General features: G+C 36.5%; 1 protein-coding gene across 9 annotated transcripts in view; it reads left to right on the forward strand.

The window, feature by feature from the left end:
• Positions 1-916: 916 nt before the first annotated feature.
• The window catches only part of CCDC66 (coiled-coil domain containing 66), a 70,834-nt gene continuing 57,523 nt past the window's right edge, over positions 917-14,227 (forward strand). For 4 of the 9 annotated variants that reach the window (XM_037040706.1, XM_037040710.1, XM_037040712.1 and 1 more), the window contains exons 1-8: positions 917-1,003; positions 3,105-3,169; positions 3,878-3,903; positions 8,440-8,887; positions 10,509-10,674; positions 11,022-11,125; positions 13,129-13,250; positions 13,726-13,824. In XM_037040706.1, the coding sequence (XP_036896601.1) occupies positions 993-1,003; positions 3,105-3,169; positions 3,878-3,903; positions 8,440-8,887; positions 10,509-10,674; positions 11,022-11,125; positions 13,129-13,250; positions 13,726-13,824 (1,041 nt within the window). In that variant the 5' untranslated portion in view covers positions 917-992. Of the gene's footprint in view, positions 1,004-3,104; positions 3,170-3,877; positions 3,904-8,439; positions 8,888-10,508; positions 10,675-11,021; positions 11,126-13,128; positions 13,251-13,725; positions 13,825-14,227 lie in introns of those variants that run through there. The other 5 variants (XM_037040707.1, XM_037040708.1, XM_037040709.1 and 2 more) reach the window with 5 other exon arrangements.

A 14,227-nucleotide genomic window follows, 5' to 3' on the forward strand; every position in this document is an offset into this window, starting at 1 on the left:
GAAGATAGATTAGAAAACTGTGAACTTTTAGTAACTGCACTGTATTCCAGGGGCATCCTCATGAAATAGAATTCAGTTGTTGTTGGCATTTTTAATTTTTGCTGTTCATTCATTGCAGAAATATTTGCTGTCTATACTGCTCAGCGCCTTGTGCTGTGGTTATAGTACTGTCTGCCTCTCTGAAGTTCACTCTGACACAGAATCTTATTGAAAGGACAGCCACCATGGGTTCCTAATTTACCCACCAGGGGGTTCCAGAGGAGTTTAAATTGAGATTTGAAGAATGAATAGGAGTTAGATTCACATAACGCTAGATTGGATCATGGTCTCTGGGGTTTAACTGCTTGATAGCCAGTGACCTTGGGTAAGTTATTTAACTTCTCTCTGCCTCAAGAACAATGTTGTAAAACTTAAAAAATAGACATAAGGCTCTTAATCCATGTCTGGCATGAAAGAGCTAAACTTATTGACTCCTGGTAGTTGCTGCTGCTATTTAAAAAGAGTTACTAAGTGCTAGGCTTCCTGCTGAGGTCACAACAAGAAACAAGACATAACCTGTACCCTCCCTACTACTTTCTTCCCAGTAGTTCTCTATTTTATACTAAAATAATCCTTTCTTCTGAATATAAAACGTAGAAAATGTAAATGTCCTAAAAACATTTATGTTTTTTGTTTTCCCTATTTTTGCCACCTCCAGGTGGGTTGAGACACTTCTCTGAAGGCTTGAACTCTGCGGGGTAAATTCCCAGGAACAGAGACCTCTACCATCCAAACGTTCCAGGAGCAACACCAAGCCTGGTGGAAAAAGCCTGTCACCTCTGCAGCCCCGCCCCCCATGAGTTCACACATGAACAAACGCAATTCTGATTGGTCTTTTCTCCTGGCTCGCCGGCATCTCTCTATCCAATCGGCACAAAGCTTGTTGATCCGTGGCGGCAACCGACGTACACAAGAGGCTTGAGAGTGTTTTGGAGCGAGCGAGAGGTCAGGCCATGAACTTGGGGTAAGCTGGAGCGTGAAAGGTGGGCGTCATCGGGAGGGCGTGAGGCTGGGTCTGCTCCGGGTTGTGTTTCTCCGAGAATCTTCCGGGCCTGCGGCGCTCGAAGTGGCAGTGCCATGCTCCATGAGGTGGAAGGGTGAAGGGGCTGGGTCGGCTTTACCACGCACCAGTGTCCTCGGTTTTCCACTTCATAATTAGAATTAAAACTGTGGTTACCTCCTTTCAGCCCCCTCTTTTACCTCTGGGTGGAGAGGGAGGAAAAGCGTTGAGGACTGAAGATAAAAGGGGAAGGCAGGTGGAGAGATGAAGCTTAGCGGTATTCCGGGGGGAATCCTGGCCCAAGCCCCTGGCCCTTTGCTACTCTGTCCTTTGGATTCTGCAGTGTCCCGGCTCCTAGATGAGTTTATCATGTCTGCCGTGCGGGGAACCGAGGCTTCCCAGGGAATCCCTGGATTACCAGTGCCGGGCACATTACTGGCCCTCATTCAGTAGTGATTGAGTAAATAAAAAGGGCTCTTGCCTGGTTTTTATTACGGGATGTTTAATATTTTTTTAAGATGATGGTGCCCTGGATGGTGTGGCTTAGTGGATTGAGCCCTGGTTAAGGATCTCAGGTTCCGTTCCCAGTCAGGGCACATGCCTGGGTGGTGGGCCAAGTCCCTGGTAGGGGGCACGCGGGGTGGGGTGGGGTGGGGAGACAACCACACATTAATGTTTCTCTCCGTCTCTTTCTCCCTCCCTTCCCCTCTCTAAAAATAAATAAATAAAATCTTTGTTAAAAGATGATGAAAAGTCACCAAACTCAGACTACTTGCACATCCTTTAGCAACTAGATTTTATGTTCTGGAGTTTAGGGATAGAAACATAAGACAGTCGGCCCCGAAGAAATTTACAGTGCAGTAGTAAACATACATATGTGGCTGTTTAATTGAAGGTATTTTTCTGTTTCATCAATGTAAACATGAACTCTTTTATCCCTGCAACAGGGAGACCCTTAAAACCCATTTATTCCCTAGTGCTTTATCTTAATAAATACATTGAGGTAATTTGATTTCCCTGACCTTAGCGAAACCTCATATTTCGTGTTTCTAATCAGACCTTCCCCAACCTCTCTTCTTTGGCCCGCTGGATTTAATTTTGTCTCCCGGAAGTCACTTTTGTCCCATCTCAAAAAAAATTAGTTGACTTTGTAGACTATTCTTGTCTTTAGGAGTTTTTATTAGGATCATAACAGATGTACAAGTTTATTGGCAGTGTCTACTGTTACTTTGTGCTCTTTGATTTGACATGCACAAATGAAAAGTATAGCAGATGTAGTTTATTATATGTAAATTTGTCATGGTAGCAGAAGTGTTAATAAATGCAAATATGTATTAGTTGAAATATTCAAAATAGAATGGAACTCTGATTATTCACAGGAATGTGAATAATCCTGGTGACAATGTTATAGCTTTTTTTCAAATAATGCTCTAGCATGCTATAAAATATGTTAGTAATGAGATCATTGTAAAATTGATAAATGATAGGTACATATGTTTTGCACCTTTAACTTAAGTGAGGAGTACTGGTAACAGCATTATTTTTTCCAGTTTACAGTTAATAATACTTAAATGATAGTACAATAATTGAATTAATTTGTTGCTTTCCAGTAACAAATGAAGTTTCAGGTTAAAGATAACAAATTCTTGGTGTTACTGGAAAGTTTCAAGAATGTTCTCTCAACAGGCTGACAGGGACCAGAGGAGTGAGGGGAGGGAATTTCAGGGGAAAAGGGGAAGGGTTTACAGGAACTAGTATAAAGGACACATGGACAAAAACTAAGGGGGGTGGAAATGGGAGGGAGGTGGGGAGCACTGAGGGGGTGGGCTGGGATGGGAGTAAAAGAAAACTGTTCTTGAACAACAATTAAATAAATTTTTTTACAAAATGTTCTCTCTCTAGTTTCTAGTTTTATCTTGAATTGAAAAATGTTTTAATTATAAGAATAGTTTAATATTTACAAAATTCCTGTATAATTTTAAAAGAATAGGTTTATTTTCTAGGTTCAAGTGAGCGTTTCTGGCTATTTAAAATGTTGCTGTTTCTTATGACTTTTATTTTGCAGAGATGGTTTAAAGCTAGAAACTGAATTATTAGATGGAAAAACCAAGCTAATACTATCTCCATATGGTATGTTGTGTTACTGGAGTCTAAAATGTTTACTTTTTTAATTTCTGCATAAAATGTATACTAGGCTAACAGATGTTTTGCTTGTGATAGAATGATATTTAAATGTCACTTTGAAAGAAGCTGTTTACCCTAACTTCCTCAAATTTATTTTTACCAGTGATTATATCACTGCTTACCACTGTTAGTATTCATAAAATTTAATGTTGCAACATGTGTCATGTGTTATATATCTCTATTATATTTGCATATAACAAATAACCTTACTGCTTAATGAATACTCTAGGTGAACATATAATTATGTTCTGTACATTTAAAGAATGTATTTTTTGAGAAATTAAATTTATAGTAAGACTACAGTTGCTAAGTCATTTTTAGTATTATAGTAATATTATATTATTATATTATTATTTATTTTATTATTTTAGAATTAGTTTTAAAACTCAGAGTAAAATTGGTGGTCTTCTCATTCACATTATTTTCTTTTTCCCTGATCTCTTTATCATTTTACATTGGAAAATAAACAAAAATGAAATAGAAATACTTGATCCACACTGTAAAACAACTCTTAACACTTTTGGGGTTAATATTTGGGGGGGGTTAATATTTTTTTACTTAATATCTTAAAACATGCTGATTTAAAAAAATTTTTTGTAACTGCTTCAGTATATTTTTAGTTGATAGCTTAGTAATTTTTTTTCTCTTTTGTAGAATGTAAATCAAAAATTTCTGTGAAGGTAAGTCAGAAAAAAGACTTTGACCTGACCTATTTTCAAATGTAAAATGTGGTTTTCTTTACAGTGACTTGAAAGTAATCTCTGTCAAAATATTGTAAGGGGTTAGGAATGTTGGTGATGTTATTATTCCTTTGCTTTCAGGCTGGTCCTTTCACAAAAATGGAATCATAATATTTTCATTGTAAAAGCCTTTTAGAACCCTTGTCTCTAGATCAGTGCTGTCTAATAAAGCTTTCTGTGATAATAGGAATATTTTAAAATTAGTGCTGCCCAATATGGTAGCTAGCCACTAGTCACGTGCAATTATGAGCACTTAAAATGTGGCTAGTATGACTAAGGAAGTGAATTTTTATTTTATTTAATTTAAAAGTTAAATTTAATAGCTACTGTACTGGACAGTGCAGTTCCCGAGATGTTTAATAATAGATTTTCAGACTTTAGTTTTCTGAGAAAATTCTATACTGTTTTCCATAATGGTTGTACCAGTCTGCAATCCCACCAACAGTGGACCAGAGTCCCCTTTTCCCCACACCCTCTCCAACATTTGTTGTTTATTGCTTTGTTTATGATAGCCATTCTCAGTGGTGTAAAGTGGTATCTCATTGTGGTTTTAATTTGCATCTCTCTGATAGCAAGCGATATTGAGCATCTCTTCATGTGTCTCTGGATCCTCTGTATGTCCTCCTGCCTTTTGACCCAGCAATTCCACTGCTAGGATTGTATCCTAAGAACCCTAAAACACCAATCCCAAAGAACATATGCACCCCAATGTTCATAGCAGTACAATTTGCAATAACCAAGAGTTGGAAGCAACCTAGGTGCCCGTCAGTAAATGAATGGATAAAAAAACTATGGTACATATACACAATGGAATTCTATGCTGCAGAAAGAAAGAAGGAGCTCCTACCTTTTGCAACAGCATGCATGGAACTGGAATGCATTGTGCTGAGTGAAATAAGCCAAGTGTTGAAGGACAAATACCATATGATCTCACCTTCAACAGGAAGCTAAACAACAAAACAAACAAGCAAGCAAAATATAATTAGAGACACTGAAATAGAGAACAGGCTGACAGTGACCAGAGGGAAGAGGGGAGGGAATTTCAGGGGAAATAGGGGAGGGATTTAGAGGAACATATATAAAGGATACATGGACAACAACTGAGAAGGGTGGAAATGGGAGGGAGGGGGGAAGCACAGGGGATGGGACGGGATGGGAGTAATAGAAAACTGTACTTGAAAAATAATTAAATTAAAAATTAGATTTTCAGACTTTAAAACAAGAATATTTTTCTATTCGTACTCATTCATTTTTTTAAATTTTAGATTTCAGTTACAGTTGACATTCAGTATTGTTTTATACTAGTTTCAGGTAATTAAACAATCTTAAACTTTACAAAGCATTACCCCTGACATTTTTCAGTACCCACCTGGCACCATACATAGGTATTACAATATTATTAACTGTGTTCCCTTTGTATCCCTAGACTCATGCCGTTTTTCCTCACCAAAATGGTGTAATTTGATTCACAAGTTCTTACATGCATTTAACATTCTCCTGTAAGAGCTCACACCTACCCTGGCTGGTATAGCTCAGTGGATTGAGCACAGGCTTGGAAACCAAAGGATCATGGTTCGATTCCCAATCAGGGCACATGCCTGGGTTGCAGGCCAGTTCCCAGCAGGGGACCCATGAGAGGCAACTGTACATTGATATTTACCTCTCTCCTTCCCTTCCCCTCTAAAGATAAATAAAATCTTAAAGAGAGAGAGAGAGATCACACCTGAGTTTTATGAAAAAAAAAATGTTTTAAGTTCTTTTTAAATGAAATTTACTGAATACTTACTCTGTTCTACTCACAGTACTGGGAATATGAGACAAAAATTTCTGCCTTGTGGAGTTTACATTAGAAGGGGGTGGATTGGGCAGATAATAAGAAAAATAAATGTAGAATATTACAAGATAAAAGTGCTATAGAGAAAAGTAAAGGAAAGAACGGGAAGAGGCACAGTCATTTCAGAGCTGCAGCAGCCTTGGGAAAAGGGAGTAGTATGGAGGTATGGGAGCAAAGGTAGAGCAGGAAACCTGCAGTTTTAGATAGGGTGGTCAGAGAAGACTGCACTGAGCTGGTGATACTGGAGCAACTGTTTGATGGAGGTGAGTGAATGAGCCATGTAGAATCTGAAGAAGAAAGTCCCAGGTAGAGGAATTGACTTGTGCTAAGGCCTAAAACTGGAGGTTCTTGTTTTTTAAGGAATAATCAAGGAGTCCAGGTGCCTGGAGGCTAAGAGATAGAAAATAAGATTAGAGATTAGTTAATGGGGACAAATGGGAGGATGCCCCAATCATTAGGTCTTTTTTGGTCAGAGTGAGAAGTTAAGCTTTTCTTACAAGTAAGATGGGAAACTATTGGATGCTTTTGAAGAAAGTGACGTGATCTGACTTAACATACATTTAAAGTAATTACTGTGACTTTTGTGTTGAGAATACACTGGAGCAAGGGTAGAAGCAGAAAAACCAGTTAGAAGGCCTTTTAGTAATTTAGGCACGGGTGTAGTGACTTAGAGCGGAGGAGTGATGAGATATTCAAGAGTATATCACTGTGGGGGTCAGATTCAGGATATAGTTTGAAGATGGAGCAAAACAAGTTTTGATAAGTTGAATGAAGCACATGAGAGAAGATTCAAGGATAATTCCAAAAATTTTGACATGAGTAACTGAGGTGGGAAAGACAGAGGGAAGGTAGCTATTTATTTAGAGACAGGAGGGAGAACACGAGTTCAGTTTTGGACATGCTGAATTAGAAGTGTCTATTACAAACCCAGTGAAAGTGTTGCATAGGCAGGTGGAACCTGGATTTAAGGGAACGATACATTCTGGAGACAAGTTTAGTATTCACCATCATATGGATAATATGTAGAGCCAGAAGAGTAATTAAATTGTCAAATGAATGAGAGAATTTAAAGAAGAGATATTGGAACTGAGCCCTAGGCACTCCAACTTTAAGAGGTCTGGGAGAATAGGAGGAGCCAGTAAAGATTGAGAAGGAACCGGGAGAACCAGGTTTATGGAGTCTTGGAAGTGAAGTAAAGAAAATGTTTCAAATGGAAGGAATTATCAACTCTGTTAGATGTTGCTAATAGGTCTAGTAAAATGAGGATTTGAGAGTTGATGGTTGAATTTAGCAATGTACACATTATTAGTGACCTTGATGAGCAGGTTTGGTGGGGTGGTTGGGTGAAAGCTTTGTTGGAATGGGATTATAGGAGATAAGAGAAGAAAGTGGGATCAGGAATTTTTTAAGATGGTAAAAAAGATGTGAACCAGCAGAAAAGAAATGGTGATGATTCAGAACAAAGCAGAAGGTTGCTAGAGAGAGGTCCTTGATAAAGTGTTATGGGAATGTGTGTTAGTAACAGGAGGGCAAGCAGTTTGTATGCATACAGATGCTGGTACAAATTTGGTGGGAGAAACTTGAACTTCTTTCTTAATGCTTCCCTGTAAGATTTTTTGTAAAATAGTAATCAAAGTCTTAAGCTAAGAATGAGTATTAAAGAAAGTGTTAGGAGCTAGGGGAAAGTTGAGATTGTTGCTGAAAGAATGAGAGTAAATGCACTTTAGAAACGTGACTGCCAGGTAGCATGAAGAGCTCATTTATTGTTCTTGGGTATGGATGTAAGATGAAACCAGATGTTGTGACTGTATGTTTTTCTCCTTGCATGCAGGCACAGAGTAGGTGAAAAGTTATTTTACCGGGTTTCAGATTTGCCAAGTGTGCATGCCATAGAGCAGAGGAGTTGAGAATGGAAGATGGTGATTATAGTTGGTTATGGAATTTAAGATTGGTAAGGGGGGATACAGGGACGAGAAGCAGGTGGTAGGATCAACAGATTATAGATCCCAGTAGAGTTAGAGAATTGTTGGGATATACGAGAAAGTTAAGATGGAAAAAATAGAAGGTGGTAGTCACATGCAGTGCTTGAAATTTAGATTATGGAGGGATTACAGTTATGAGTAGTAATAAGGTCAATGTAAGGTATCACTGTGGGAATGTGTAGCTGAGGTGTTTTGGAGGACAAGAGTGTAGGAGCAGAGATCAAGGAAATGAGAATAACGTATGTGGATATGAAAGTACTGATAAGTAAGACAGGAGTTGGTTACAGAGATGATGACCCACAAGCTAGGTTACTCAGAGAATAAAGGCCAGTAACCCATGGATCTATAGATGCTTATAAAGAAGAGTAGTAGTATGAGTGATGTACTGATGAGATTCAGTACTGGAATAGGATAGGTATGTCCTGTAAGAACTAGAATAAAAGTTCTTCTGTATTCTTCATTATCCTGAATAAAGTAATAATTTCCAGTTGTGAATAAAGCTTTCAGGTGAAGATTTGCAAAGGTTAAATGTTAGTTTCTTATGGATGCATTAACAAAATGGGAAGAAGTTTAGAGCCCTGTTTTATCACAGATTATATAAAGATAATTGTTTGTTTTTCATGGGCTATTACAAAGAAAAGATTTTTGGTGTCTTAACAGATGGGAAATAAGACCAAGACTGGAAAATGTCCTTCTAGAACAAAGCAAGCTGGATACATTCTAAAATCAACACAAAATGCTTGTATCAGGAATGAGAAACTTTTGCAAAAGAAGAAGATTGGTTCAGAAACTTCACTGGTAAAGGGTGAAAAAAATAGTATGGCTTTTTCACTCACTAAGGATTTATGCAAGGAGTATGCTGATAAAGACTGTCTTCATATCCAGAAAGAGATTCCTCCTGCAACCTCTGATATACAGAAGACTAGAAACACCATAAATACGTCTGTAGTGGCTAAACAGAAACCTTACAAAAAACACATCGTAGGTGAAAATATGAAGAGTAGTTTTGTGTGCCTAACACAAGACCAACTACAAAAGATTCTGATGACTGTAAACCAAGGAAATAGATCTATTTTGCTGACTGAGAATGGAAAGGAGGAGGAAACAAGTAAGACTTTCTAAAACTTTAATTAATATTGATTTCATTGATATATTTAGAATTTTTGTTGGATTTTATGTAACTGTGCCTCTTAAATTCTATTTTAACATGTAACAATGTTTAAAAATAATTACTCTTTTAAAGAACATTCATATGCAGAATTACATCTATAATTATAATATGCCATATTTTAAGGTTAGTGGCCAGAATATTGTTTTCATGTACCATAGCCTTAAGAAACTCAGTTTTCCTCAGGTGATCACTTCCATATTGTCTTTGCCAGAAGAAAACATGTGGTGCAGAGTGACTCCAGGCAACTTGTTGACCGGCATCCTGAAATTAAACTGTCTTGGCTGGCCCACAGTGCATAAGTTGGAAATAAATGTTTATCTTCTCATGTTACAGGGGGAAAAAGGAACCCAGTTTTCTGTGGACTCTGGAAAAGATGTTATTACAAAACACTATTATACTTATTAGAATGTAGGAGACTTTACTTACATTAATGTTTAGTGTTCTAAAAATTACTATAGTATTTCTAATGAAAATTGAGGGAACCTAACTATGAAGATTTGACTTGATTGCTGAAAATGTTGATTTTCTTGGCCCCCACATTTTGCTTCTCCTAGTTCTCAATCCATGCTAAAGATTGGCAGCACTATCTTTTTAAAGGAAGGAGTAGTAGAATATTACATGCCTTCTGTTTTGCTAGTCATAGTTGTATTGTTTTTAAAGTCATCTTATTTCAGCTTTGAGCTAAGGAATTGAGAATATGAGTAGAAATATTAAAATTTTGTGAGGCAATAGTGAAATAGTCAATAGATAAAAGAAAAAGTAACAGTTATGAGAAAGATGCCCCATAGACCAGGTAGTTCTTATATACATACTCCAAAGGTGTGGGGATGGAGTTATTTACCCTCTTTTGATCTAGGTTACTACTTGTAAGATGATTGAGCTAGATTTTGTCTTTAAGTCTAGGAATTAGCTCAGAGAACAAATATAAAAACTTAGTAGGGATAATGAGAGAATATCAACAAAGTTAAAAGCAGAATTTGCCTAATCATATAATGGTCTGCATGTTAGATATCTTTCTCTTCACTAGGAGAACTAGCACATTAAGGAGCAGTTAGAATAATGTTTGAGCCAAGTAGATGAGCCCCATATTTGGAATAGATATCATAAATATCTGGGGCACAGAGACAGCAGTCCACGGTCAAGTTTTTCTCTGATTTCCCAGGTCAGTGAGAAAAATAAGGACAAGGTAATGAGTTTTTTATAAAGCTACATGCTTTTATTCTCAATAAAGTGGTGAATTGTCTTTTCATTTATATTATTTGTAAAAGTGTGGTTGGCAGGAGTAAGTGGAGATGTATTTTTTGTTGTTGTTTGCTGTTTGAGAAAGCAATTTGTATGGCTTTGGCCATACTGCTAGGCCTTTTTACCTGTGTTGCTCAGTTTCCTTTTTTGACAGAAAGGGAATTATAATACCCACTACCAGGACTGCTATGAGAAGTGATTAATTAGGTAATGTGTAAGGTAGTGTTTTTTAAACTGTGTAGCAGTATGCCAGAATAAGGTGTTATAATAAATGTAATTTTAGTATTAATTTTAAAGTATGCATTTTACCTCCTAGGTCAGTACAGTCTACATTTAAACAGTATTCCTAATCAGCCAAAGGATGAGAACATTATGGGACTACTACAAAAAACTGAGGCTGTTTCGCAAGTCCAGGATGAAAATAAATCTGTTTTAAATAAAAATCAGGAAACATCTAAGCAGCCTGAGCAGAAAATTCTCATGTATGTAACTCATATCTGTTATTGTTGGGTCATCGTATGAATATGGTTTTGCTTTTCCTTGACTTTCTTTTGACATACTGACTCTAAAGACTAAGAGATAGTTAATAGTTTTTTAATATTTATGGAGTATGTTGTGTAGAAACTTACAATGTATTTTCTTTTGTATTAAGGGCACTTTTTTGCCCAAAATTTTTAGAGAAAATTAAGAATGCACATTTTGATTACATACCATGGTTGTAATGGTGGACATAATAATCCCATGTATAATGTGCACAAAAATGTGGGTGTGCATCATACATGGTAAAATACAGTAATAAGGTTTCTGTTATTTTTTTGTTTTGTCTCAGAGAAAATGTATGGAAACCAGCTGACATATTCAGTACACTGGGGGAAAGAGAACGTGATAGAAATTTGCTGGAAGCAAAGAAAGCCCAGTGGAGGAAAGAGCTTGGTAAGCAATTATTATGACTTTTATTATTGTTTAGTTGCTTTATGGAATATATACTAAGTATGAACTATATCTTTTAGTATAATATTATCAAAAGTATTGCTTTCTAACAGTTGCCATCTAGAGTAGTTCTCTGTAAATGCGTAAGATTTGTGGTTTCACATTCACTTAGATTGTATTTTTTGTTTGGCACTCTGTTGTGTGTACCAAAGCCAGAGGAGAGCATCACTGTTACCAGAACCATTCTGGAGCTCCTGGATCTCAAAGATTCCAAAACTTTTCTCATTTCTTGAGAATCTGTTATCATATTTTTCCATTACAGAAATCCTATGAGTTTAAAACAGTTTTTTTTTTTTAAAAAAAATAGAGCCCTAGCTGGTGTGGCTCAGTGGATTGACTGTCAGCCTGCAAATGAAATGGTCGCTGCTTTATTTGCAGTCAGGGCACATGCCTGGGTTGCAGGTCAGGTCCCCAGTAACAGGCATGCAATGACACATTGACGTTTCTCTCCCTTTCTTTCTCCCTCCCTTCTCCCCTCTCTAAAAATTAATAAAGAAAAATCTTTCAAAAAATAGAGTTCATTTTTAAAATACTCAAAATGTTCTCATGGAGAATCATTAATATTAGTATATTTCATACAAAAGCAAGCTTTATTGCTTTCTGTCAGCCTATAGATACCATACAACAGAAAAATTTATAATTTCTGTTAGGGTGATAATAACTGAGAAACTCGCATTACCTCTCAGACTAGACTTAGCGTCCAGAGTTTGGAAAAGATATGAAGTAACAGTTCTAATTCTTAGGAATAGCCATACTAAGCATGAAGATGGGCTTCACCCTCCTGTGAGGCAATCATGCTGGGACAGGACAGGTGATCTAGAAAAAGATAAGCAGAAAAAATAGGGAATGAAATGATATTGGAAGTCAAGGTAACAGGAATGAAGAAATTAACTGTATGGTAGCAGAGTCATCAGATTTGGAGATCTGTGTTTACAGCATAATGTCAGCTTTAAATATTTTCTTGCAATTCAAATTTAGCTTATCAAAATGCAGTACAAAACTTCTGAAGTAAGTTGGAACCACTTTGAAATGACTGTTTTATGCTTTAATTATTATCTTAAAAAACAGTTTACATTCTTTTACTTGATAATGTTAGAAAAACACATCTTTCCATGTTAAATTTATACATCTGAAGTTTTAAGAACTTGGGGTCTTATTTGTTTATATCTGTCTGTGAGACATAGGATTTTATATTTTTTACTTTTCCACAGTTATGAATAATAATGGCTGACACTTATTAAATATTTGTTTTCTGCTAGGCCCTATACTGAAATAGGCACTAATATCGCCGCTCTCTTTTGACAGAAGAACAGATTTAGAGGGGTGAATAACAGTTTACCCATAGTCACATAGTTGAGAAATGGTAGAACTTGGATTTGATCTCCACGGTTCTCTTTGAGTCCAGAGTTCTAGCTTTTAAGTCTCTTAGTAGTAATTGCACAAACATTATAGGAAAGTAGAACCTGAGAATAATTAGCATAATATATGTTGTTCTGAAAGAATTTCTCTTTATTGATAATTGTAATAAAAATTTTTTACATCCATTTATGCCCTACTTAAACTTGGTTCTGATTAAATGATTCCATACCCCTTAAAATTCTTCTGTTTTGTGGGTTAATCTCCTCCCCATAAAACAATTTTCATCTGTGTTGGAATCTGCAGTCTTTAAGAAGGTCATGATTTGCCCTGACTGGTGTGACTCAGTGCATTGAGTGCTGGCCTGTGAACCAAAGGGTCATTGATTCGATTCCCAGTCTGGGGCACATGCCTCAGTTGCAGGCCAGGTCTGAAGTGCAGGGCGCATGAGAGGCAACCACACATTGATGTTTCTCTCCCTTTCTTTCTCCCTCCCTTCTCCTCTCTAAAAATAAATAAACAAAATCTTTAAAAAAATTAAAGAAGGTTATGATTTAAGTGACTTTTTTATAAAAGGATATTACTTCCAGATGAACAGGTTGCTTTAAAGAAGAAAGAAAGAGAAGCTCCTGAAAAATGGAATAATCCTTGGAAAAAATCTGAAAGTGATAAAATAGTATGGGAAAAACTTCAAATTCTTGACCAGTCTAAGGTAAGAGTTTCAAAATCAAGCATTTATGAAATATAAATGGCTCAACCCACTGAGCCATACCAGCCTGGACTTAACTGCTGTTTTTAATGCTAAGCCATATTCATATTTTAAAGCTTATTTTTAAAGCATATGTATTTTTTTAAAAACTTCCATGTGATATTTGAAAACATTGTTATTTTGAATTTATTTATGACCTCAACTAATCACTGTTTGCATCCTTTAAGTTGTCTTACTATATTAGCAGGTATATGTAGAGGCCCCAGGCAACACCATTAGGCTCCTATAAAAGAACTCTGCAATTTTTTAGATGACCACAAAATTCTGTCACCATGTGGTATCCACCATAAGGTTATCAAGTCAAACATAAGTATGTACCACGTGTCCCTTAGGTCTTGCTGTGGTGACCTTTAAATTTTGCCTGTGTTTTATGTAAGGTGAAGAAAGTGTGTGCCCTTGTTTTTCTATTTGTTTTCAGACTTTTCCTAGTGTTCCTGGCATTCTGTCACAGTCTCCCAGTCAGGTAGCGGTGGTCCAGGCCGATGGTCACTCATCTAGAGCTGGTCAGATTTTAGAGGTGAGTCCTAAGTGTCACTACTTTGAATATATATATATATTTAGTACTGGATCACTATGTAACCTATTTTTCTTGAAGAAGTGAGTGTAAGTACTTTTATTTTTAATTATCAGTTAATTTTTACTGAGTGCATTATGCTCCTTAAATTTTAAAAAAGTTATTGTTTCTTTTTTTTTACATATAATCCCTGCTTCCTATTGAACATTTACATGTTAGCAAATATATTCTGAAAATAAAGAGGCTAAAGGGATGATGTTGATGGGAGACATTTTCATTCAGTCCTGGTAGATTTTATTAAAGGACCCCTCCAGATTAGATTGTTTGCATGGTTGTATGTTCTGTTCCATACAGGGTTGACTTACCTACATCAGTTTTGTAGTCTGTTGATAATTTTACATTAGCA

This window comes from Sturnira hondurensis, unplaced genomic scaffold, assembly GCF_014824575.4.
Source record: "Sturnira hondurensis isolate 20B ecotype Veracruz unplaced genomic scaffold, ASM1482457v3 Scaffold0002840, whole genome shotgun sequence".
Taxonomy (NCBI): Eukaryota; Metazoa; Chordata; class Mammalia; order Chiroptera; family Phyllostomidae; genus Sturnira; species Sturnira hondurensis.